The sequence below is a fragment of the Xenopus tropicalis genome, chromosome 6, assembly GCF_000004195.4.
Source record: "Xenopus tropicalis strain Nigerian chromosome 6, UCB_Xtro_10.0, whole genome shotgun sequence".
NCBI lineage: Eukaryota > Metazoa > Chordata > Amphibia > Anura > Pipidae > Xenopus > Xenopus tropicalis.
This window is the reverse complement of record NC_030682.2, coordinates 63,764,807-63,792,354: the sequence shown is the minus strand read 5'-3', so window position 1 is coordinate 63,792,354 and position 27,548 is coordinate 63,764,807. Positions and strand designations below refer to the sequence as shown.

General features: G+C 39.2%; 1 protein-coding gene across 3 annotated transcripts in view; it reads right to left on the bottom strand.

Annotated features, from left to right (window-relative positions):
• Positions 1–27,548, bottom strand: part of elmo1 (engulfment and cell motility 1) — a 185,446-nt gene that overhangs the window by 69,711 nt on the left and 88,187 nt on the right. For all 3 annotated transcript variants that reach the window (XM_031903800.1, XM_002939416.5, XM_018095011.2), the window contains 2 exons: positions 14,323–14,427; positions 10,179–10,287 (listed from right to left, as the gene is read on the bottom strand). In XM_031903800.1, coding sequence (XP_031759660.1) covers positions 10,179–10,287; positions 14,323–14,427 — 214 coding nt within the window. The remainder of the gene's footprint in view (positions 1–10,178; positions 10,288–14,322; positions 14,428–27,548) is intronic.

Genomic DNA, 27,548 nt, shown 5'->3' with positions numbered 1-27,548 from the left:
AGTAGGTCCTTCCAACTGACACAAGGGTACCCAGCCAGGGACTGGTTTGATTGCCATCTTGGAGTCAGGAAGGAATTTTTCCCCCCTCTGATGCAAATTAGAGAGACTTCAGATGGGGTTTTTTGCCTTCCTCTGGATCAACTAGCAATAAGCAAAAGCAACAAAACTCATTATTTCAGAGGGGCCAAGAAATGCAAGCACCTAAAGCTGCCTGAAGTTAACCTATACCACCTTTGCTGACTGGCACCATACCTCCCAACATTTGAAAAATGAAAAGAGGGACAACAAGATTTGGTGCACGCAGTGCGGCAATTTTTGACCACGCCCCCTTTTGTGGCCACGCCCCTATTACCACACCCCATTTAAAAAAAATACCCCTTTTATATAGATCAAATGGCGGGAGCAGACGAAAATGTGCTATACCCTCATACTGAACGACCTAAGGAAAACAATATAGCAACTCCTACATTAAAATACAAATATAGAGAGAAGGCAGTCAGTTATAAGTGAGTTATAACTAAGTACCAGTTTTGCCCCCCCATACACAGTAGCCCCCCCTACACAGTAGCCCCCCATACACAGTACCCCCATACACAGTACCCCCAAATACACAGTAGCCTCCAATACACAGTAGCCCCCAATACACAGTAGTCTCCCATACACAGTGCCCCCTATACACAGTGCCCCCAATACACAGTAGCCCCTATACACAGTAGCCCCTAATACACAGTACCCCCAATACAGTGTCCCCCTATCACAGTAGCCCCCTATCACAGTAGCCCCCTATCACAGTAGCCCCCTATCACAGTAGCCCCCTATCACAGTAGCCCCCTATCACAGTACCTCCCATAGGTGCTCCGCCTTCGTCTGCGGCTTCGTTATGCCTCTCCTTGTGCGGCGGTGCCAGGCCCTTTTATAAGGTTGCGCCCCGTGCGTAATGACGTCACACCCACAGGCGCAACCTTATAAAAGGGCCTGTCGCGCTGCACAAGGAGAGGCATAACGAAGCCGCAGAAGAAGCATGAACATCCGGCTACAGCAAGCGCATCCCGCTGTGCCGGATAGTTCCATGAATGTCCCACAATGCGGAGGGTGACTTTTTTTGTTTGGGGAGGCTAAATATGGGCCATACATAGACTGACTTAAAGCTAATATGAGACTTGCAGTTCGCATTGACTTACCAGGGATACTGTGCAAATGTGCGGGTGGGAGTGCCTTTTTCACCCTAAAATGCTTAGGATGTAAAAGTATTTATACATGCTCTTCGTGAGGGGTTCGCCATCCATTTGTGTTTAAGATGACTGAGCTTAAAAGGCTACTGATACTATACGTATACTATTATAAGGTACTGATATCCCAGTCACATGATATACAGTCAAATGCAGTTTATATGAACAAAACCAGCACATTATATGCAGTGAGGTACTGATGGTGGATATTTAGGCTATGACACTGGCACTGATACACAACATTGGTTTGTTTCCCAGCTATAAAGTCTCATGAGGGCTCCACTGTAACTGGCTAGAAATGAACAAAACAGTGACAAAAGTAAGAAAAAAAGTAAGTGCAAAAAACAACAATAAAATATATAAATGCACAACTAGCTTTTTTCAAGGGGAAAGAGTTAATTTGGGACTGGAGCAAAGGTGATAGGGATATTATAGATGCCAAGTGGCAAAAAAAAACTATTTAATTTCAGGTAGTGATTTAGTCTTTAGAACACATACAGTATAGCACCTGGGCAATGAAAAAGAGTTGGTGAGGTTCTTAGGTAAGTCTGATGCCACACGGGCGTATTCTCGGCAAGCCGAAAAATGCTTGCCGAGAATACGCCCAGCTACTGTACACTTACCCTACTTTGGGCCTGCACCCGAATTAATTAAATACACTTGGGTGCAGGCACATGTAGCCGATATCTGCAAAAAAAAAAACACGAGATTTTGTATCTTGGGCAGATATCGGCTACATGTGCCTGCATCCAAGTGTATTTCATTCATTCGGGTGCAGGCACAGGTAGGAGCATATGGTGGTATTTTCAGCAGGCGATTTTCGGCTTGCCGAAAATATATGCCTAAAGTTTACAGCCTGCAGATTCTTCTTATCACTCTTCATTTCTGCAATGCCTTCAGTATGTTATATCTTCCTAGCCCTGCATACATCTATGCCTTGATTGGTCAGTTTTACTGTCAGTCAAGACAGCTGTGCTCTGATTGGAGAAGCCAAGGGAAGAAAGATCCAATCAGAACACAGCTGATTACAACAGAACCAGAGCTTGCAGGAAAGAGGAATGCAAGATTTCCCCGAAGTTAAAGGTTTAGAAAAATGCAAAAACGGAGTGAGGTTTTTTATAATTTTTTTATTTTAAGGTGCCAAGCCTTATTGAAAATTTGTCTATGCTTCTTTCCCTACTACTCTCTGTACTCCCCGCAGAGGCTTCAGCATGGTGGAAGGGGATGAGAACTTAAATTCCACCCCCCCCTGGAATTGTGCCCTCCTCCTGTGTTACCAAAGGCACCTGTCTACCTCTAGCTCCAACTGTGCCTTATTTTTCAATTGCAGCCAGAAATTTTCATCTCACGGATAGATAATCATATGCAAAATAATATGCAGCCTTGCCAAGTTACCTTTCCTTGATTGCTATTATGTAAATCTGCCACTAATTTATTCCAAGTTAATCAGCCCAACATTGCTGAGGTTTTATGAAGCATTATTATTTCTTGCTCTGAAAACATACTCCAATATCTTCTCTTAGTATTTAAATTAAACTTCTGCTGTTAAATAGACGAGTAGAACTTGCCAATGTTATTGGTGATAGTAAAATGCCAGTAAAGATAAGGTGTTAGTTGAAAAAAATCACAGCATATTTTGCTACTTTTATTTATTTATTTATTTTTGACAGAACATTTTAAACTCATGAGAGATTGCAGGCAATGCCTCTGAAGGCTGTTCTACTAAAGACTTGTAACAATGAACACTGATTGCAAAAACCGAATGTGTTGTTTTCCCGGTTAAATGTAGACTGCAAACTAGTATAACCAGTTGCATTATTCTAAAGGTTGCATCACTGGCTTCTGCACATAAACTGATTTAAAAAAATATCTTCCAAATTCAACTAGTTTTATTAAACATCAACATTCTGTAGAAGTATTTCTACTGGCTTTGACTTAATCTGTTATTTTATTCATAGAACGTATAAAATGCTACAGTTCTAGCAGTGTAGATTAAAATAAAAATGATATTAAGAAAAGAGAGAGTGATTGCCAGAACAAGCCGAATACCTGTAATGTGCATTAACTGAAGTGCTTCTCTTAGAAGAATAGCTTTTATTTCATTATGGCCACTAACGTTTTGCAGAAGCTATCTAATTTTAGATATCTGAAATATCTCTGATGGTATAGCACATGATATATTGATACTAGAATGCTAAATCATGATGACTCTTTCCGACAAGCTTAAAGTATCTGCACATGATCCTGATTTCTAGTTACCCCCAATACAGATAGAACACACCATATTCATCTTTGATATTACTGGCTACGAAACATATAATTTAACTTACACTATGTATCCCACAGCTGTAATTTTCCCTAATGCATGGCATAAATAGTGCTAAGATGACATTTAACAACTAACAGTTTTACTATTGGTTCTAAAATCCAGGCCACAGAGGTTAAGTTTAGTAGTTTTAGTGGGGGGTGCTGGGTCATTCATTTTATGGAGAGAAAAAGCATTATATCATATATTTTGCTCTAAAAAATGAAAACAAAATTAAAATTTACATTTAAAAACTCCTGTCCACCCAGGGGAATGCTATAAACTTAAGGCCTGGCATGCAATGTCTCCTTTAATATTCTTTTGTTGGCACATTTTAAACTATTTTTTTAGGTCAGAATAAATGCAAAATGTTCACACAAAAGTTTTGTGCACCAAAATGAGTTGTGTGCACTGACCCCAAAATTTGTGTGAGCATGCCCAAGTGCACAGCTTAAAGGCAACATTGCTGGCATGCAAAGATAACAATTTGGTCCTTGAGCTGTAATGCCAACACAACTCATGGCTCACCCATTTAGAATAAAATTAAAAAAAATATATTGGATTTGGTATTAAATGCAAGTTCACAACCTTGCTCCTGCATTTAAAATTTAGATACTGACATATGGAGAATACTGGCATATGACTAATGGAGAAACTGAATAGAAAGGGCTCAAGTTCTAAAGCACACAGAAAAGGCTGCAAGTCTTAATGATGGCAATTTTAAATACCCAGATACTGACTGGAGAAATAAAATTGGCAGCTAGTGATGAGCGAATCTGTCTCGTTCCGCTTCGCGAAAAATTCACGAAACGGCAAAAAAATCAGCGAACCATGTTTTTTTTCTTATCTGTGTCTTTTTTGACGCGCCCGCAACTTTTTTGACAGCGAATTTTCTATGAAGTTTTGCAAAACAATTTGCCTATGGCAAAATGCGGAAATTCGCTGCGAATCTATGCCTGGCGAAAAAATTCACTCATCACTATTGCCAGCATGTTTAATAACAACTAAGAAATGAGCTGCATGACAATTTCATACAACAAATTACTGAGGACCCAATGATGTTATATTAGATCAAGTGACCTGTAAAAACCCTGAACAAATGTAAAAGTGCCATAATACTATTTAATGCCTGTTGCAAAAAAACAAATACTCTAAATTCCAACAAAGCAAATGTAAACATCTCAAGATCAGTCCTTCAACAGGCAAAGCAGTACCAGAGGTTTTCAGCAAAAAACACACTTAAAAATGACAAATTAGATGGGCCCTTTCTTATAGGACCTATAAGTATTACAAAAAGTGTTGTAAAGCAGCAATTAAAAATGCAAAAATAAAAGATTAGAAACACATTGCTTCACTTGCAAAGACTAATCCCGAATTGTTTGTGAGTGAGAGTGTGGATCCATTAAAAAATATTTTGGTTAAAGAGGACTAGAAAAGCAAATTTGAAGTAACAGTTACAGGACCAACTCTGTAAAGGTACACAAGGCACAGCTCAAAGTTATTGGTGGTTGAATGTGGATATGGTACTCTTGTTTGTTTAAGCCTGAATAATGTGAAAGTCCAACGTATTGGAACAAAACAGTAGTTAGTGCTATAAATGAGCCGTGAGTAACCAGGTCGGGACTGCTCTGGAAACTGTGCTGCTGTGAGTTGTACCTGGGAGGATGAATGGAGCCAATTTAGTTACAGATACAGATGTGGAAACTCACCCAAAAATGTGACTGACATGCATACGATTGGGTGAGACAAACCTTCAGATATTTATTGTGCATAGAGGCTGCTATCAGCACCCTCCCCAGTAGCCAAAAAGCAGAACTATGGGAAAGTAGCACAATAGCAGCTCCCAAAAAGATTTGGAAACTCATGGCCCCATGTGTCTTTGCCCTAAATGTATGTTATTCCCAACCAACATGCAGGAAAGATGTATGACCTAAATTCTGACCGTAGAATAAGACATTTATCTTTCTCTAAAAACATAGTACTCCCACTCAGTGCTGCCTATATGCATATTTTTTGTGGAGACAATATTGCCTTTCAACAAAAAAAGTAATGAGCTTGTAATCATTTTCCTTTTATAGATATATTTTATAGATATCTTGAGTCTTTATTGAAATTACTTTAGTGTTGAAAATGCGCGAGAGAGAAGTCACTCATTGATGAACACTCAAAGTAGAGATCTAGCCATCATATTAGTTTGATTTTTATAAGCACAACTTCAGCTAATTGCACACAGGTTGGTTTCTTTGTTGTCAGATTTCTTTAGATTCCATGCTGAAATCGCTCTGTGTGTACACTGATGGGCTGATCCCATGCCTGCCATTGCACACACATTCAGGTGGTGGAAGGCAGCAGATTGGCATTTCTCTGCTGGTGTATATATGCCAGCAGAGAAACAAACCCATGTGCAAATAACTCTTCCCTGAACAAGAAAGTTTTGATTAATTCTATTAGGTAGCCATCAAAATCCATTAAACATGTAATGTACATGTAATATGTAATGTACATGTAATATATTTATTACTTGTCAGGCTAATAGCGTATGGGCTGGCAAAGAAAAGCTGATACGCTGCCTTTCATCTCTGTGTGCACTGACAGAAGGCTGCAGATCAGGGTATCACATCTAACAAGGAAAGAGAAACAGGGCTTATAATGTTAGTTGCCCGCATTAATCTAAGCAAGGGTAGTTTTCAGGTACCACAGTTGAATTAAACAGGAGGGTTATTCTGGGCACTTCATTATACAGGAAGTATAAAATAGCAGAAATCTAACATTAGTCACATTAGTCAAGCAATCCAAAGCCTGTCACAACTTGCTAGACCTAGCAGTGAGGATTCCATAAGATGGGTAGAAGACTAAAGGTGCAACAACAAGAGATCCTCTGCACTCACCCATTATCAATATATAGGACATTAAGACATTCGGTGCATTTAAGCTACTAAGAAATGCCCTTCACTTTAAGCAAAACAGGGATTGTTTGTCCATATATTGCAATATACTTCAAGCTGGCCAACTGCGTCAAAGTCATCCCTTTTGACCAGTTCCTACACTGACTTATGCGATTCATTAAGAATTCTACTACTTCAATATACATTACAGAAGACTAAAGGTGGCCGTACATGGATAGATCACTAAACGAGCGGATCTTATTCTGATATGCCCACAAAAGGTGGGCAATATTGGGCTAATTCAATCTGGAATTACAACAGCAGACATAGGTGGCGTCAAACATAGCTCTATCAGTTGTTTTTTGTCATTTTACTTTTTACCACTTCAGGGTTTGGCTTAATTCCAGCAGTAGCTTCTGGTTAATGATCATATTTTTAATTTTGTTTTCAGTATCCATTTAACTGGCAGTCACTTTTTATTTTAAAGGAGAAGGAAAGGCTAAGTCACTTGGGGGTGCCAAAATGTTAGGCACCCACAAGTGACTTAAATCGCTTACTTTTTACCCGGGGCTGGTGCCCCTGTTAGGAGAGAACCGCACCAGCCCAGGGTACCTGCAAGCATCTCCTCTTCCTGGTTCGCATGCTTTCGCATGCGCAGTAGAGTGAAAAGCCAAACTTTAATAAAAAAGTCGCCTTTTCGCTGTACTGCATATGCGCCGGCCCAGGGATTTTGCAGGCAATAAGAACAAGGAAGAAGGAAGCGCTCGCTGCAGGTACCCCGGGCTGGTGCATTCAGTGTCTATAAGGGGTTGAGAACTTCACCATTGCCTAGAAATTTGTTTGCCGTTTATTCAAACAAGAGCTGCCACTGTGCATTATTGCCAGGTCATTTCATATGTTATTTCATATGAGTTAATCTTATATTTTATTATATATTTTGTGATATATATAAGCTTTCTTTAACATATCTAAATAGCTGCTTTTAATCCAGAGCATTGCCATCGTAATGTATTAATACATTTTGGAGTGATGCAGGGGGGAGCCAACAGAGAGTTGTGTGAGTGCAGAGACTTCCTGGTGAAAGAGACACTTTTGGAAGTATTTTGGCTTGTGGAATGATGATGTCATCACGCATGCTCACACACATGATAGTTTTTTTCGACAATGACGACACAATTGGGGGAAGCAGACATACAGAGGGGGTATTCGTAAGGGCAACCACTTGTGAGAGGTTTATATCCTCCTGAAAAAGTGTGGTGGATCATGTGATATGTGAATTCAAGTTACAGACTAATTGAATAACTGGTATAACAAGTTGGGGTCTATTTATTTTAATATTAAAAACATACTTCACTATTTGGGGTTCCTATCTTTGTTTTTACTAAAGGATTGGAAGACTGGATTGATTGTATTTGGCATATATACTTCCTATATCTGGTGAGTAATCTCCCCAGTTGTGGTGTGTTCATACGGACACGCAAATGGTGTCTGACTGCATGTGAACCGCACTTCATTATTTGAATATACTGCGCTAGGAGTTTTTTGGGTTTTTTAATGTGCTATCCCCACAGAATATATTTTAAAGTCTATGTCTTGCATGGTGGGAGCTGCAATCGAAAGCAATTTTTTATACTGCTATCACAACGCCAATAGGACATTTTTGTTTGACCCTTTGCTTTCAAGGGGAGTATTTATATCTCAATGGAAGTATATATATTGTACCATACAGCAGGTGGCATTTACTGGTCAGGACTGGTTGCTTTGGGCTAGTAGATATACTGTAAACTTTGTGACTCTTATTTCATAACACAGTATGTCAATTATTTCCACACCACCCTGTGAAACACAAATATCCACCAACATTGCAATGATTTCATCATCTACAGGATAATATCATTAAAAGATTTAGAGAATCTGGAGAAATCTCTATACGCAAGGGACAAAGCTGAAAGCCAATCCTGTATTCTGTGATCTTTGGGCCCTGCATTAAAAACGAGACATTACTCAATAGTGTAAATGACAGCATGGGCTCAGAAACAATGAAAACCTTTGTCTCTGCACACAATTTGTTGCTGGTTCCACAAATGCAAGATAAAGCTCTGCCATGCAAAGAAGAAACATGATCCAGAAACACAGCCGCCTTCTCTGGGCCCAAGCTCATTTAAGATGGAATGAGGCGAAGTGGAAAACCTGTCCTGTGGTTTGACAAAACTGCTGCATCCTTCAGGCAAAAGAGGAGAAAGACCATCTGGCTTTTTATCAGGGCAGAGCTGAAAACCCAGTAAAAACCCAAACCAATGAGGTGCATTAGTATGGCATGGGTTGCTTGCACCTTTAAAAGACATTTAAATCCTCCACAAAAAATTGTAACCAGTGAACAGCCTCTTTGAAATCTTTAATTACGTACCACTCTGGTTGTTAAAAGGTAAACAGTAGCCTGCAGCATCCTCCTTATGGTAGGAAAATGGAGAGTATACATGTCCTTTTTAATACTGAACAGCATACAAAGTACAGGTTTTGGAGCAACATATACTGCCAAAAATGTTTTCTAATACAGAGCACTCCAGATAAATGGGCTATGACGATTAGTCTGACACGTCGATATTCGGGACATAGCCAATGTTCTAATAAGGGTTTTTAAATAATATTGATCTGGAGTGCTGTCTAATAGAAATGTTTTCTAAATTACCTGGTGGATATGGCCACCATGTGATGACTTTTAAAACCACTTTTTGGGTAAGTGCTGACAATCTGTATAGACAACATATGCTGGCACCCAGAGGATGCCTTATTCAAGGCCTTGCTTATTTCAGCAAGAGAACGCCAAATTGCATTCTGCACAAATGTATGCAGTTAGTGACAGGTCCCGACTGGAGGCGGACCAGTTTAGACTCTTTTACTATAGAGTCATAATGTTGTAGTCAACAACATGGCTCTGTAGTAAAAGAGTCTAAACTGGTCTGCCTCCAGTCAAGACCTGTCACTAACTGAATACATTTAGTGCATTAGGATACTAAAAATATGACAAAGGAGACCGCAAACTGTTGAGCATATAAAATCCTATATCAGGCAAGAATGGGACAACATTTTATTTTCAAAACTACAGCAATTGGTCTCCTCAATTCCCAAACAGTTACAAGGTCTAGTTAAAAGAAAAGCTGATGCAACACAGTGGGAAACATGTCCCTGTCCCAAATTTTTTGAAACGTGTTGTTGGCATCAAATTCAAAGTGAGCATATCTTTTTCAGAAAACAATATTTCTCAGTTTCAACATTTGATATGTTGTTAACCATTTGCAATTAACTACAGGGTTTAAATGATTTGCAAATCATTTCATTTTGTTTCTATTTATATTTTCATTGTCATAACATTTGGAAATGGTGTTGTATTAACTATGGTAGTCTTTTGGAGCAAACACAATTTTTACTAGCATAGGGCAACAGTACATTATCTTTCATTTTTATTACTGCTCCTTAAAAAAACACAGAAACAATACATCCTCTGCAGTATACAGCTTTACATATACTTGTGTCCCTAAAAAAAGACACTAGAATGTACTTTTTCCTAAAAACAACATTGTCTGTTGCACCTTGGTGCAAAAACCAAATGAATAAAAAAAAATATTTATTTCAATGAAAATGACATTGGAGACATTTGAGTCCAGTGTGACACAAGGAAAAAACTATTCATTGTACAGAATACTGATAACTTAGCTTGGGTTGGTAGGAAATAAAGTGAAGTAAACAGGCAAAACTCACGGAGTTCTCCCACTTTAAGTATTTCACAAAGCATCTTGGTGAGTTCAATGCTGCTTCGGCCAAATGGACATTCATGTTTATCTTCCCGACTGCTGTTTTCCAAGACAATCTGAAGTAGAAAACATTCATATTGGAAGTCAGAAAATTACATTTGAAACTGTACTTTATATTTATTCTTGTGTTTGTTCTATTAATTTACTTTTCTGCTGTAGAGTGCTGCATACATAAGTAACGCTATATAAATAAAATTGTAATTTATATAATTTATATAGATTATAATTTAATTATATAAAAGTGCTTGTGCAAGTTAGTGGTGGGGCTCAGATTATTTTTAAGCTCAAGCACTACAAAATTCTTACTTGCCAGCAATGTACAATCTAGGTTACAGCTAAAAAGTTGCAAGCAATGATGATTCTCAGATTCCACATTCCATTCAAATGCATGTAAAAATGCAACGCAACACAATGCTGAAGCAGACCCTTGCAGTTAAAGACATGTCCACACCAATAGTGGCCATTCCCTTTGCTTTCTTTTTGGCTGCTGTCTCTATCATTCCCCCTTTTCTTTATCTCCATTGATTTCTTTATGGTTGTTTGCAGTGTAACAAGATCAAATACTAATAAAAAAGAAAAACAAATAAGGGGATAATTTATACTTTTTTTAGGCAATTTATGATAACTTGTTTATGTATCTTAAGCATGTATAAGGTAATACGGCTCATTTATGTCTGCAAGTGCACTGGGGAACTTGTGTTTTTTTTCCTTTTTGCACCTAAAACCAATTTCATTAAAGATGCTTGCATCAAAATGTGCTCTTCGCACCTCCGTTGTGCGTAGTTGTGCTCAGTGCTGCTCAGTCTTTCCTGCATTCCATTCCGAATCAAGCACTGCCGTGCCTAATGACACAAAGGAACCCTGGAGCTCCTGCCACCCCTTAACCAGGCGGTAGCTCCAGGGTTCCCCGATCACCTTACATCAATAGGCGCAGCACACTTGCACCACTGCACCGTATTATGAGGTTATTTTACCGTTAAGATCCTTATCGGATACATGACATGGGCTTGAATGCTTTGAATGTTACGAACATCTTGTACTTATAACTTGATTTAATGTGGGTGATTCAGTGCCATGTGTTACAGGATATACAGGGTAACATTCTGTAATTTGGATAGTAATCTAGTTATAGCCCTTAGAGGCACTGGCGCCATTCTGTCTGCTGAACCTAACCCCTTTCGATATGGGAGCTCCAGCCCCTGATGTATTTCCTGTCTATACCTTGTCTGTTGCTTCACACCTACAGCCCAGAAAGGTTATTAAACATGAGGATAAAATAGCATCTTCCTTCAAAGAGGAGTAGTTTTGGAAATACAATGAATTAGTTAGGAAGTATGTTCTAAGAGAGGTGTGTGTAGTTTGGGGAGTCAGTGATCACATTTTAACAGCGCTTTTACACCCATTATACATCATTGGTTTTTAGGGCGACCCATCCAAAGGGTCATTGGAGCATTGAGATAACACCTATGCTGTTGGTATGACATAATGTTTTTAATTTTTTAATTCTTTATATATTTAAATGACACCCCTTCTGCTTTTCATGGCAGGCCACTGAGCCATTCAGAAGGAGCTATGCTAAGCTATCTGACCAGCTTGTCGCATCAGCCAAACACCTTCGGTGACCAGAGTAAGCACATGGCACCTAGAGAACATGGAGGCTGCTTTTTTCAAGTCTGGTCTGGGGATGGTGGGTGCATTAATATAAAACCAGGGTTAGGGGGAGCAGAGAAGGGAACCCCCACCACCACTAATTAAGACGGTATATGTAGCAAGAGGCAGCCAACCCAAAATACAAAACCCAAATCTAGGGTAAATGGTTTATGATGGAGGAAGTTTCTACATCATATATAACTACACCTGCAAAACATTACATTAAATGTGGAAATGAATATGTGGAAATCATGTTATTTGCTATGCCAACTTTCCTGTTACTTTATTTCAAGGGGTACACCAACTACTAGCTCTTTAACAGAATCTATTGTTGATCTTCAGACAAATTATACTATAAATGTTTATTATAATGAATTTAAGACAATGAATAAAAACAATTAGAAAAAAGAAATACCTCAGAAATAAAATGTAGTCAGTAGCTTGGTCGTTCTAAAACTATAAACAAATCTAATTTTGTTCTTGTTTCTGGAGAATATGTATTGACTTTTTGCAGTAAAACATATTCATATGCTGGCATAGCACATAGTTTTGCTATTATTAGACTGAATCTAGCCTTTTGTAGCTTTCATTGTTTCATTCATCCCCAGGAATGTAGCCTATTTCTGATACTATTCAGCTCTAGGCTGAATCCCCTAGGATTTTTACAGTTCAAAATGCTTTACTTAGATTGCAAAGTAACACCATAGGAGTTCATTGCTGCTAGAATGGACTATATATATATATATATATATATATATATATATATATATATATATATATATATATATATATATATATATATATATATATATATATATATATATATATTTATATTATCAGACTGGAAAACCCTTTATTACAAGCACATTCACAAAGAGTCCGATGTTCCAGTCCTTAATAGGAGCTTTTTCAATCCTTGAGAAGAAGGGTCCTAATAAGGACTGTGTACCCCACTTTATGTGATTTTTTTTTTTTGCATTGGCGTGCAGACACTTTAAGGACTGTCCAAAAACAGCACCTCACTTCAATAAAGCTACCATGTACCCCCTGTTGTAAAATACAGGGATACTACAAGTCACTGAGGAGTTCCATGACCATATAAAAGGAAAAGGCTGAATGTTGAGTGCTATTATAAAGGCCATGTATTTCCAAGATGACTTCTAATATTCTACAATTGGATTGGATTTGTGGAAGAGTTTATATGCAGAGTAGTGAAATGAGTAGTGAAATATCTTCGATGATTACTCAGCAAGTCCAGTTGCCCTAAATCTATTTATAATACATATACCATGACCTAGATAAATGAATATCTTTAAGTCAGCCGAAACGTTTAATAAAGGTTTTTATCACTTAAAGTACTGCAAGTGTGGTATCTTCATATATCACTATATATATGGCCAGCTTCATGTTGTAGCTCCCACCCTCTACAGCTACAGTCAGGTGATTCCAGTGGAGCCAATAAAAGGGCAACCATTTGGGGGTTTTAACCTTGAGAACAAATAATCAAATCTTAAGTAGGCACTCTCGTATAATTAAATTGCCTGGGTGCAGCACCATAACAAGCAGGAATCCAGTAGTTCATAGGAGCTGCACTCTCAGGTCTTACACAACCAAAGGATGTTTATTCAAAAGGTAAACCTTTCGCTAAGTGACAAAAAACACACCATCACCAAGATAAGCTCTCAGTGGCGCCAATTGCACAGCATGACGTCACAATGTGTAATACCCCCCCCAGGACACATCACAGTGCATTACATAACAAAATATGTTTATAAACAATAACAAATAGAAGTAAAAACAAATATTATTTCTAGTGTGGGAATAGATAAACGGTAATAACAAATACCAGCTTTTTATTAAAGATATATCCTTTAGGAACATTTATTCTAATAGAAAGTAAACAAAAAGGAAACAAATGCCTATGATGATCTCTTCTAGCTGATTAAAATGATGGGCCAGCCATTTTGGTGGATGCTTCAGTCAAAAGTTATAGCAGATCAAAGTATAATGGTGGGTCCCCAGTGTTGGTCGGCCTTGGCAATTGCCCCTTTTCCCCATTATTAAAACCCTGACCTGCAGAGGTAACTTACTATAATGCCAGAAAGGTGCTTATACAAAGACTCGTTATAAGACAGTTACACAAAGAGTTCTAAACCTATTTCTTTTCATAAGGCCCAGAAAGAGTTATTTCATTTTAGTTACCAATTCTTGTTGAAGAAGGACATTTCATTATATAAGGACCCCATGCTAATTAGAATGGGTCTCTACCATATCACTAGTTGGACAAATCAAATAAAGAACATTTGCAATTCTGTACCAAGTGATCTTCTTTATACCTTAGGGAAGCCAAAACCACAACCATACCACTGCTGTAGAGGCTCACACTGCAAACAGTTACCCATGGGTATGATATAAAAATATTTGAGGAATAAGTTCCTTACCCTAATGTAGGCATCCTGATGATGCTTTGCAAAATAAAGCATATTGTCCAGAGCCAACATTCCTGGTGGCGTGTGTGTAAAGTCCAAGGCAGGATTCACATTATTCTGTTAGAAGATACAATTGGCAATGTCAGAATATTTTGTAAAAGAAAATGCAGTCTATGTATGTCAGGCTAATATGACAGACTATTGAATATGACAAATTATATGACAAAAACAACAGGGAAAGAACAAGATTAATTAATATATATATATATTGAAGCAGTTGCATCAAGTAGCTGAAGGCTTCATGTGCAGACCCTTTGCTCACCAAAATTAATTTATTTTGAGGCCACAACATGTAGGTTCCCTGCAAAATTTTTACACAGGTGTGCAATGGCTTGCTTGTGTGTCAAACTTGCTTGCTCCTTATTATGCAGTATATGCATGCAGCAAAAAAAAAAAGGTACACTAGATATATACAGTGTAAAAAATAATTACAGTGTCACGTCAAGGTCAATATTTTATACAGTGAGCATTGCTTTCTGTTTACGAAATGATTACCTGTGTGTTCTGTCTGTCTATTAGCCGATATGCAATATGCGATATGTGTGTGTGTGTGTGTCTGCACTCACACACACTGCATTGGCCTGAGGGTTCAGACACATGGAGTGGATTCTGGCAAGTGTATGCATTATTACACCAAAATGCAATCTTCTTTTGGAGGACCTTTTTAAATGGCCCAGGTATTGTATGTTTTAGAGACACAGTGCAGTTACATTTTTCTGCCAAGCTCTATAGTTTTAGCTGAAATTACTTTTTTTTTTTAATATAAAACCATTTTTGCTATATTCTAATGAATAAAATGTATTTCAGTATTATTCCTAACAATATTAAGTTGAAATGTCTACTTAGAAAAGAATAAAAACATGCTGTTTAAATTAAATCAAAAAGAGCTATCACACAGATGCTGCATGCAGCTAAAATTGGTAAGGATGGCTGTATTCTTCAATCATATTAAGGAGATTGCAACCAAAACAATCTCTCTGCTCTGAGCATTAAAAGTTTTTACAATCCAAACATTGCACTCAGATTACCATAATATTATGAGCAATGCAAAAATAGTCATAAAAGCAGCATTGCAGAAATGGAGTGTTATACCTTTAACTTTAACACTATTTGCCACTAAAAGGCCATAAACTCTCCCAATATATAGCTATTACATCATCCTCCCAACTGAGTGAAATGAATTTACGGTTCATGGCTGGTGTAAAGGTATATTAGAGATGGAGACTGCCATGTTTGATAGCCACAGTGATCCTGATGGTTGGCTACTTGATATATCTTATGTTAATCCACATGGCTGATATCAACTGAACTAAACCCTGTCTGCGAATGACATTTCTATAAAAAAATTGTATATTAAAAAAAAAAGGTTCTATAAACAAAAGATTACATTACTTGATGACATTATACAAAAAGAGTAAAAAAAAAAAAAAAAAAATAGCATACAGAAAATAATGCAGGACAAAACAGGCAAAACAGGCAATTTTTTTTTGTTTTGTTATTTCATTGATAACTTGGTTTTTATTAATTTTAGAAGAGAATAGAGGATCACATGTACACTTTGAAAGAAGTGTACCAGTTTGACAAAGAGGATCCTGAAAAAGCCTGGATTAAAAGGACAAATATTCCATATGTCCTGTAAAAGGCATCAATCAACTAAAAAGTAAGTAATTTTAAAATTTTAAACTTTTCTAAAAAAAAAAAAAAGGATGGGAGGAGACCATGGTGAAAAACCCAATATTAAAAGGTGATATCCAGCGAGATCATGAAAAATATGTTAGCACTGTGCATAATAACAAAATATCTAAAGTATGAAAGAACAATCATCAAAGAGGAAAGACATTTCTAATCCATGGGAAGAGATAAAAGGGGCCCAGGGTTCCCAGGTGTTTAGAAATTTGTCTTCCAGTATCTGGTTAAATCTTGCTTGTGGTGCTGAGCACTGTATAAAGGTATCAGTATCTAAACACTAACAGGAGCAAAACTGCACCCTAACGCTCATTCAAGATGCATCTGGGGTATATTTACGCTCTGTATGTTGTGAGGCAGCATGTTGCACCTCACACTCTTATTTTAAATTCAGCATGAGGTACAGAACACAGATTTGCCTTGGGCCTCAAGAGCTCATCAAGAACAACTTGTGTCCAAGGCATATTTGCATCATTACAAAATCGTGTTTATTCACTACAATTGAGACCTGATGCCCATATCCAGGCACAATTATAGACCGTGAGGAGGGAGAGGGAATGAGAGGAGTGCAACAACATCTAGGAAGTGATGAATGGTAAGTGAGAGTAACTGGAGGCATTGGGGTGGGAAAGGCAATATATGATTGACAGCTCTTTTGAATATATTTATAATAATTTGAAAAGCATATATATTATACAGTTTTTATCATGTTTTTCGTGTTATTTCCTTCATTTACACCACACTGAGCTGAAACCCACTTACTCCAACAAACATTTTGAAGTATGGTGGTGTTAAAGGAGAAGGAAAGGCTAATAAAGAGTTAATCTCAAGCTGCAGGCATACCTTCAGTTGTCTCAATAGTGCCCTTAAGTCTTCCCATATTTCTCCCGTTCAGATGATCAGAAGCCAAACAGGAAGAAAAAAACTCTTAGCCGTGTAAAGAAAGTTCCCATAATGCCTTACTCCTGCACCGAGACCAAGGGGTATATTTATCATGCTGTGTAAAAAGTGGAGTAAAACATCACCGAGATGTTGCTCATAGCAGCCAATCAGATGCTTTGCTTTACTTTCTAACTGTTGAAATCTAATTGCTGATTGGTTGCCCTGGGCAACATCACCGGTAATGCTTCACTCCACTTTTTACACAGCATGATAAATATACCCCCAAGTGTACATGTTCAGTTTGTAAGACTATGGAGGACATTTATTAATGTTCGGACCCTCCGAGCTTATTTTCTGTGACAATTTCGTACCTTGCAACAAAATTTGTGCACCAAAATCGTATTGTTGTGCCATGTACAAAAGTTTCGGATTCATTCAAGCTTCGTTATCGTGACTTTCCTTGGGCCAGGTTGGAGCTGCAGAGTGCCATTGAGCCCTATCGGAGACTTTCCTTGGGCCAGGTTGGAGCTGCAGAGTGCCATTGAGCCCTATGGGAGACTTTCCTTGGGCTGGGTTGGAGCTGCAGAGTGCCATTGAGCCCTATGGGAGGCTTTCCTTGGGCCGGGTTGGAGCTGCAGAGTGCCATTGAGCCCTATGGGAGACTTTCCTTGGGACAGGTTGGAGCTGCAGAGTGCCATTGATTCCTACGGGAGGCTTCCAAAATCATGCACAGAAGGATCAAAGTCGGAAAGGTTTTCCCGCTGTTTACAATCGTTCGGTGTGAAAATTTTGTGACTTTCGGAGCGCGAATACGATATTTTCTTGACTATTCCGATTTTTTCGTAAACATTTTCGTGATATTTGCGATCATCAGAAATTATCGTATCCAATCCGAATTTAACCCATTTCGGGATTGGAACTTGTGATTTGATGAATGTAGTCCTATGAGTCAGCTTCCCGCTGATTGGCTCAGATCCACATTCCTAAGGGGGGGGGGAGTGAGTTCTTAGCATTCTTAAGGGAGAGGGGAGCAGGAGAGGGGAGAGCAGAGAGCTGCATGTCTCTGGCACAGGAATTACAGACACAATAAATCTTTTGACAGAAAAGTCAGTGCAGCATTTCTGTGAGTGCTTATGGCTATATTTACATAGACCTTTCTCATAAAGCTTACTTACTTTTTACCTTTCCTTCTCCTTTAAGACATTTTTCAATTAAGTGTGACAAAGTTTTCTGTCATAAACAAACATTTAATTCCACTTCCTTCATGGTATGTATATATTTACATACTTTGCTTTGACATAGGTTATTGTAGGTGTTAGCCGAAACTTAAGTGTGCTCCACAATAAAAATCACTTTTGCTGTATTGTAAGCCCTGTGAGTGTGGATTGCTTTACATCCGGTGAACTATCTTCATCATTTAGACTGCACCCAGGATCTGATATTAAAGCTGCCTTTTTTTTGACGCACAACAAATTTTTCCGCAGCAAATTTTTACGGAAGTTTCACAAGATAGATGATGGTGAAATGTGGAAATTCGCTGCAAATCCATGCCTGGCAAAAAAATTTGCTCATCACTATTTATGAACTATTAGCCTTTCCCTTCTCTTTCCAGCTTTCAAATGTCGATGACTGACCCAGCAGCCAAAAACTCTTGCTTTGGGAAGCTACAATTTTATTGTTATGGTTATGTTGGGTTGAAAAACCCAACATACTGTTCTTCTAATTATTCTTCCACTTTTTCTTCTTCTTAGAGCCCCCCATTTTCTAAATGCTACTCCTCCTACAGTTTTAGGGGTACAACACCCAAACTCTCCACACTTCTTCGCCCTATAGCGGAGCAGGTTGCTTGTGCTTTTCTAAGCGATCCCGCCCCCCGCCTTTTCGTGGCGCCGCTCCGAACACCCCAAATTCCCTTTGACAGTGAAGATTTTCAAACTGCTGCCGTGCTTACAGCTTTGAAGCTACACCCCCCAAACTTGAATAACATAATCATGGGGTCACCCGAATGAAACAGTGACATTTGTTAGATTACTTAAAGTGGGAGGTGCCAACAACAGGCAATCAAATTTCACCCATTAACTTCAAAGGGAAAATTAAAACTGCTGCCAATCTTATAGCTTTGTAGCTACACTCCCCAAACTTGAATCACATTGTCATGGCGTCAGCCTGATTGCTGGATGTCCAAAAGTAGGCGGAGTTGTGAACAGCCAATCATATTTTACCTTTTGACTTGGCGGAAATTCCCCCTGCTTCCATTCTCACAGTAATAATACCAGGGTCGCCAAGCTTTGCAGAGTTAGGCACCAGGTAACTGCGGTTCAAGGTTAGTAAAAGTGGGTGGAGCCACCAACAGGAAATCAGATTTTACCTATTGAGTGTCAATGGGAAAATTTAACCTGCTGCCACTCTCACAGTATTAACACCAGGGTCACTAGGGGACTGCACTTTTAGGTTTTAAAAAGTGGGTGGAGCCACCAGAAGCCAATCAGATCAATTAATCCATTGGTTTATATTCAAACTGATGCCATTATTTAAGTATTAATTCCAAGGTTGTCCAAGTCACTGGGTATTTGCCATTCAAAGGTAGAAAAAGCGGGCGGAACCACCAACAGCCAATAACATTTCACCTATTTACTTTCAATGGTGAAGTGTAAAATGCTGTCAGTCCCACAAGTGGTCACTGGGGGACTGCAGTTCGAAAATAAGAAAAGTGGGTTGGGCCACTAACAGCCAATCACAATTTACCTATTGACTTTTATTGGTTTTTAATTTAAACTGCTGCTGTTTTTTAACTATTAATCCGAGGGTCCCTAAACTTTGCAGAGTTAGTCACTGGGTAACTGCAGTTCCAGGTTAGAAAAAGTGGGTGGAGTCACCAACTGCCAATAAGATGTGACTTTCAGTGGGAAAATTTAAATTGCTGCCATTCAGACACTATTAAAACCTGGGTCCACAAACTTTGGTTTTTACTATATAACTGCGGTCCAAGGTTAGAAAATGTGGGCGGAGCCAACAACAGATTATGTTGGTTTGAAAACCATCAAGTCACTGAATAAAATCTGAAGTTTGTTCTCAAACTTCCCTTTCTAGTTACTTCAGTCCACCTCCTAATCATATTCCAGTCTGTCATTCAAATCACTGCCTTGTTGCTAAGGTAAATAAAACCCTATCAACCCGATAGCTGCTGAAATACCAAACTGGAGAGCTGCTGAACAAAAAGCTAAATCACTGAAAAAATAAGACAAATGTCCTTGATACTGTTGAAAATTTTACAACACACTGCACAATGTGAGGCACACTATACCCAGAAGAAATTGTATCACCACAGATAGGGTTGGGGGTGGGGGGCAATGCCAGAGGACACAAATCACTGCATATGAAAATGGCTTTATGCTATTGCTAAAATAAAGAATAATCATGTAAATTCCTTTTCCCTCAGTCCCGAAGGCAGCACTTACTTAGAGAGGCGTCATACCTGGGGTAGGAAAAACACCGCCTTCTCCAATAAATTATTCCGCCCCCTTCTCCCATAAAACCCTCTTCCCTCCACTAACCTTCAGTGATTTCTCAAGCAATAAAAACACAACACAAATGCTGCTGAAATATTTACTAAGGGAGGGATATTGTGCTGCCTTTGGGACCGAGGGAAAAGGAATTTACGTGAATATAAATTCTTTATTTCCCTCACGTCTTTTGGCAGCACTTACTTAGAGAGTTGAGTAGCAGAAATCAAGGGGGGGAACTTTACAACCAGAAAGGAGAACTGTAAGTGGCAAAAGCCACTTCCCTGGGAGTACTCATATTTACACAGTAATGGTCTGCAAAAGTCTTGAAACTTGCCCACAAAGCCGTCCTGCATATTTGGTCCACTGAAACGCCTCCAAGTTCTGCCTGCAAAGCCGACACTGCCCTTGTACCGACACTGCCCTTGACCTTGCCTTTGGAACAGTAACTCCAAAAAATGAAAGAGCTTTAAAGTAATAAAAATATAATGCACTGTTGCCCTGAACTGGTAAAACTGGTGTGTTTGCTACAGTAACACTACTATAATGTATATAATAAGCTGCTGTGTAGCCACGGGGGCAGCCATTCAAGCTGGAAAAAATGAGAAAAGACACAGGTTACATTGCAGATAACAGATAAGTTCCGTAGAGTACAATAGTGTTTTATCTGTTATCTGCTATGTGCCTGTGCCTTTTCTCCTTTGAATGGCTGCCTCCATGGCTACATAGCAGCTTATTTATATAAATTATAGTAGACTTTCTGAAGTAAACACACAACTTGTACCAGTGCAGGGCAGCAGCACATTACATTTTAGTTACTTTTATACACTTTCATTTTTAGGTGTTACTGTTCCTTTAATGCCACAAAAGAAGACAAACAGGTTGTGTGATCTCCAAAAAGGATAGACTTTCTTCAAATAGAAAAGAACACATCTTCGTGATCAAGCAAATGTAGTTTCCGTTCTGCCTCATTCTTTTTCTCCACTAGCATCTCGAGCTCTGGTCCAAAAAGTTTCACCCCTTCAAAGGGTAACTTAAGAAGATGATTCTTAGACGCAATGTCAGCTCTCCAAGGCTTTAGCCATAAAGCTCTCCTAGCACAAGTGGCAAAAGAGGTCGTTTTGGCTAATATATCAACCGAGGCTAAAGCTGCTTCAGTTAAAAAGTCAACATGGGAAGATCCGATAAAAGATTTTCTCTTGAAATACCCTTTTTTAAGGCCTTCTACTGCATAATCCAAACTTTCAGTGACTGAGCTACTGATGCTGCTGCTATTGCTGGTTTAAACCCAGCTGTGGCTGCCAGGTAAGCCTTCCTAAGAGCGCCTTCTGCCTTTCTATCCATAGGGTCCTTGAGGCCAGTACTGTCTTCCAAGGGTAAAGTAGTCCTCTTAACTGTTTGGGCTACTGGAGGATCTAGTTTAGGTGCTGTATACCAGAACTTTGCATCTTCAACATCAAAGGGGAAAAGTAAATTAAATTTCTTTTGCAAGCCCCATTTTCTATCCAATACTGCCCACTGATTCTTATTCTTAATAGCCTTATCAACTGGAAAAGATGCTTTACGTTTACTTATGTTAGCAAATATTTTACTTGATTTTTTGGGAGGCTCAGAAGACTCTTCCAGCCCCATTGTATCTCTGACCGCCCAATCAAGGCTCCTATGTCATCCACTGGAAAAAATTCCCCCGAATCCAAAATTTCTCCTTCCTGAGAGTCAGAATCAAATTTACACTTCCCCAAGGGAAGTATCAGAAGACCAATCTTCATAAAGAGACCCCTCAGCTTGCAGTGATTCTTAAGGCTTCTGCTGACTGAATGATTCAAAGGCTTAAAGCATAGCCCCTTTCATCCAAGATACTAACTCATCAGCACCACCTGAGGGGTTAATAGGATTTTTCAGCTTCTCCTTACAGGTACAGCATAACTTTTTCCCTTCTAAGAAATTGAATTTAACTTCACAGCCCAAGCTGGAGAACAAAGGTAGCTTTTTAAAATCCTTTTTCCCTTTAGGGGACTCAGACACTCTCTTTGCACTTTGCCTTTTCTTTAGGTTTCCCCTTCTCCACTTTCTCTGGAGCAGTGTCAGCCTTTGCTGAAACAACAATAAAAGAGTGCCTCCGTGTCAGAGATACAAAAAACAATATCTTAAACCATCATAAAGATGCGTACTTACAGGCAGAGATGGAGCGCTTAACTTGTGTGGACAGGCAGCAGGAGTAAACCCGGGAGCGGCCACGCACTGCCACAATCGGCGGTTTAAGAACCAGCCTTCCGGATGTGACACCCTACGTTCCACCGCTCTATGCATTCCATCTGCCTCGCATCTGCGTTCCACCTACGCATCGCGGCGTGATTTAGTGACGTCACTGCCGGCGCCTCCAAGAAACATGCGACAACTCCGGGACACATACACAGCGTGCCCTACACCCGCTTAAGGGAGGCACAAACGTTCGATTGGCGACCCATATCAAGCCCTCCTGGGCTTCAGCGTAAGGGTACTCCAATTACCACATCACAGGGGGCACACTCGTCTGAATGACGCCTTGGACTTATGCAGCAACTGGGGGCACGGTCGCCTGACAGGCCCCCAAGCAAAGTACGGTGTAATCCTTACGGTAGGAAAAAAACACTGAAAGTTGGTGGAGGGAAGAGGGTTTTATAGGAGAAGGGGGAGGAATAATTTATTGGAGAAGGCAGTGTTTTTCCTACCCTAGGTATGACGTCTCTCTAAGTAAGTGCTGCCAAGGGACGCGAGGGAAAACATGTTTTTGTTTTTTTTAAAATAAAAATTAAGTTTGAACTATACACGTACCTCCATTTGTATATGGTTGGCATCACACAGTTTACATGGTGCACCATGGCAATTGTCACAGTTTTCATTTAATAAAAAAAGTGTGATAAAAATCTACCAAAGTAAAATGAGCCATCTAATGAAACTGTCTAGATACATTTGCTGCATCTTCCACTTATAGTAAGTTCTACTACACATGACACTATCTGTGTGATTTAGCCATAATGTTCTGTCTGCTTCAGTTATGTAATTTTAATGAAATATAATTTTCAAAAAAATGTTAAAATCTTAGGTAAACTGAAGTTTACTCCTTTCGTCAAATAGACCCCTTAAATTATTTTTAGATTTCTCAGTTTATTTATAGGTCAACTTGCTATAATGCATTAAAAAGTACATTTAATTAATGTTTTGTATATGTTACTACAGAACCAGCTTACTGGGTTCAACATTATTGTCTAAGTTGCCAAAAAAAAAAATTGAACACAATGCAGTTAAACTCACAATAAATAATGAAGGTGTATAACATCAACTAATAATACTGGTTTTGGTAGCATCTGTCCAAACAAAAGCCAATGCGCACATAATCAGTAAGGGCCTGCTAAAACATAAATACAAAAGTTATCAGCCATCTGGATCAGTCATCTGTCATGAAAACAAACTGCAACTGTTATAATTCTGTATTAATGACTTCGATCTGAATGTCATTCTTTCCTAACAAAACAAGGTCTCCAGAGTCCGAGAAATGCAGCTTTAACACTGTTAAGGCCAGCTCTGTTTATCTGAGATAGAAACTAAACTAAATCAAACTACACCCCCCCCCCCCCCCACTGTCCTCAAACTATGGCCCACTCTGGCTGCCTGCTCCCCTCTCCCTGCTGCGGGATCAAAATACGGCCCGCTCCTGCGTCCTCCCTCTCCCAGCTCCCTTACTCCACGCTGCGTCCTCCCGCTCCCCGCTCCGTCCTTTCTCCCCCAGCTCTGTCCTCTCTCTCCCAGATCCCCCTGCTGCGTCCTCCTGCTCCTGCTGCCAAGGGTAAGGAAACAGTGGGAGCCGGGTAAATGACCTTGGGGGTCCGGATCTGGCCATGATTACATTCCTGAGGCATTGTGACTAGTGATGGGCGAAATAATTCGCCAGGCATGGATTTGTGGTGCATTTCCATGTTTCGCCATTGGCTGATTTTTCACGAAACAGGAGACAAAATTTACCAGGGAAAAATTTGCAGCACGTCAAAAGAAATGAAATGCCGGCGTCAAGAAAAAATTGTTGCGCACGTAAAAAAAAGAGCGAATTCTTTCTTCCAATCAAGTGCATCAAAAATATCCCAGGATAGTCCCTCTTTTAACAGCTCAGCCGCAAGTCCCAGGTTCTTACTGAAAAATAAGATCTCCTGCACTGAACGCTAAAAAAGATGTTTCTAAAACTTAAATTAAAAAAGGTAGCTTTTGACAAAGAGCCCAGAAAAGTTAACAAGCTATACCTGCACATAGATACAATTGTAACTAATAAGCTAAACAGGTCTCTTGGGGGAACTGAGACTTGCAGCTTAAAGGGAAATCTTACCTTTTTAGCAAAACTGTAATAACATAAAACGACCCCACAGAAATTAGTTCAAACTTTAAATAACCTTTCAAATTTAGTAAAATGGGTGTGGTATTTAGGGGGACTGATCACAAAAATGGGTGTGGTCAAAAAAATATTAGCTGCACTACGTGAGGTATGTCACTAGGCTAACTAGCTTTCACTCCTAGAGTGAAATCATGTTCCACTACTAACTACTAGCTAGCCCAGTCTCCTCAGCAGGTTTGGCCACATTAGTCCTGATCCTACCTCAAGGTGTTTCTAAGCCAAAAGGGAAAGTGCCCACCTAAAACCCTCCCTTATATAGGCTACTGCAAGGGGGCTTGGTGCCATCTGCTGGCAGGTCCTGCAAATTGCTTAACTATTTACATAAATAAAAAAAAACAACAACAAATTATCTCCTAATATGATATAAAGGGGTATTTTAAACAATAGATTATCAAAATATGAAGTCAAATAGATTTATCAACTAAGGTATTAATCTGCAATGGAAACCCTGTTGAATATATGTAACTGTTGGATTCAAATAGATCTATGTACTGTATTTCTGTTTTATTTCTGTAACTTCTACCAAGCGATAAATATGCTTCTAAAAATCCCATAGGAATAAATAGAAAGTGAGAGGGTTTTTCTTAGGGTTGCCACCTGTCTGATTTTGATCCGGACAGCCTGGAACAGGAGCATCTTTCATCTGTTTATTCCTGCACACATTATGAAAAACATGTACTACCAAGAAATATATAACTAAATAATCATGTTTCTCATGCAGAATTGACACATATGAGAGACTGGTTACAAGGCACTTTGGGAATAAGGTTTATTGAATGTTACACAGAAAAAACCCAAGTGGCTTCAGACCCAACCTTTTTTTATGCTAAATCTTATGATTTGAATTTGTTGAATGAATGTACTTTAGAAATAAAATAAAAATTATGGTCACCAAGTTTTGTGGTTATATTGTTGAATCTTTCTGTATACGATACAGAGAGAATAGTTACGATAAATGTAATTTAATAATACAAGCAGAATATACAATTTGTTCTTTTAAAATCACTCTTAGTTTAGGTTTAGTCATACACAAGGAAGCTGCTGCCCCCTTGTGTATATATGAATATAGATCTACTAATTAGAAACTGTACCATGCAAAGTTTTTAAATGTTTATCTGACACTGCCAAGAGCCTACATATAAGGCCTAAAACAATATAAGATTGAATCCTTGAGGAACAGGAAGTATGAGGACCATTTACTAAAACAAAACAATCCTTACAATCCCTTCTACATTTATAAGAAACAGAAGGAACCGCAATAACATTTAAAACTAAATCCCATGCATGTACTAAAGCCAAAGGAACACCTGTACACATAGTGGCATACAGACCAGCACAAGAGCTTGTATGATTATTGTTACAATAAAAGATGATTAAAAATGTTGCTGTAAAAATAAAACAGTGCCTTGTACTGGCAAAACAATCCTATTGGGTTTATTTTTAGTGAACTTAAGATATGGCGATCCTAATTATGGAAAGTTCCCTTATCCAGAAAATCACTGGTCCCAAGTAGTCTGGATAACTGATCCCCTACCTGTGCATAAAGTATTGCAATAAAGGGAGATTTTCTTACCTGAAAAATCCTTTTCTCATAGTCCCGTACTGTCAGTGCAGGACGACTGGGGATAAGCTGATCTTCTCTGGAGGCAGGACAAACTGAATAAACTTTCTCCAATCTCTTTATCCGTTGTGGCTCCACCTCTTCCTCCAGTTTTTGTACCAGAGCCTGCCGGTGGAGACAGAACCCTCACTACTTACTCTATCGCCTAAAGTGACGAGCAGCAAAAAACCGGCACCCACAGGGAGGGATGCTGCACTGACAGTACGGGCCTATGAGAAAGGGATTTTTCAGGTAAGAAAATCTCCCTTTCTCATTCGGCCCTACCTGTCAGTGTAGGACGACTGGGGATGTCCCAAAGCTGTCCAAAAACTAGGGGGGGTATGAACAATGAAAAACTGATAACTGATATCTGAATTGAACTATAAGCAGGAGCTATCTATGTGCTACTGCTGCTTGTAGCACCTTCCTGCCAAAGGTCACTCCGCGGAGGCCATAACATCTAGCCTATAGAATTTTGCGAAGGTATGCACTGAACTCCATGTAGCTGCTTTGTGTATAGCGTCTATTGATGCAGAATTGTGAAGAGCCCATGAGGCACTAACTTTTCTGGTGGAGTGAGCTTTTACTGCAATGGGAGCTTCTTGTCCCATAGAGATATAGGCTTCCAGTATGGCTGTTACTATCCATCTAGCTAAGGAACGTTTGGATGCCTGTAATCCTTTTTTATTGTTTCCAAACAATACGAATAGTGCATCCGAGCGTCTGAAATCTGCTGTTCTGTGTATGTAAAATTTTAGCGCCCTAACAGCGTCCAGAGAATGTAGTTGCTTTTCTCGAGCATTCTTTGGTTTAGGGCAGAATGAAGGGAGTACTATCTCCTGGTTGAGATGAAAACTCGATGTGACTTTCGGAAGGTGAGATGGGATAGTGCGGAGTACTGCCTTATCTTGATGGAAAACTGTCCAAGGTTGCAGGTGAGTTAACGCTGCCATATCCGATACTCGCCTAGCCGAGCATATTGCTAGGAGGAAAGCTACCTTCCATGAAATATATTTTATGTCCACTGTAGCCATAGGTTCAAATGGGGGCCACTGGAGGGCCCTGAGGACTAAATTAAGATCCC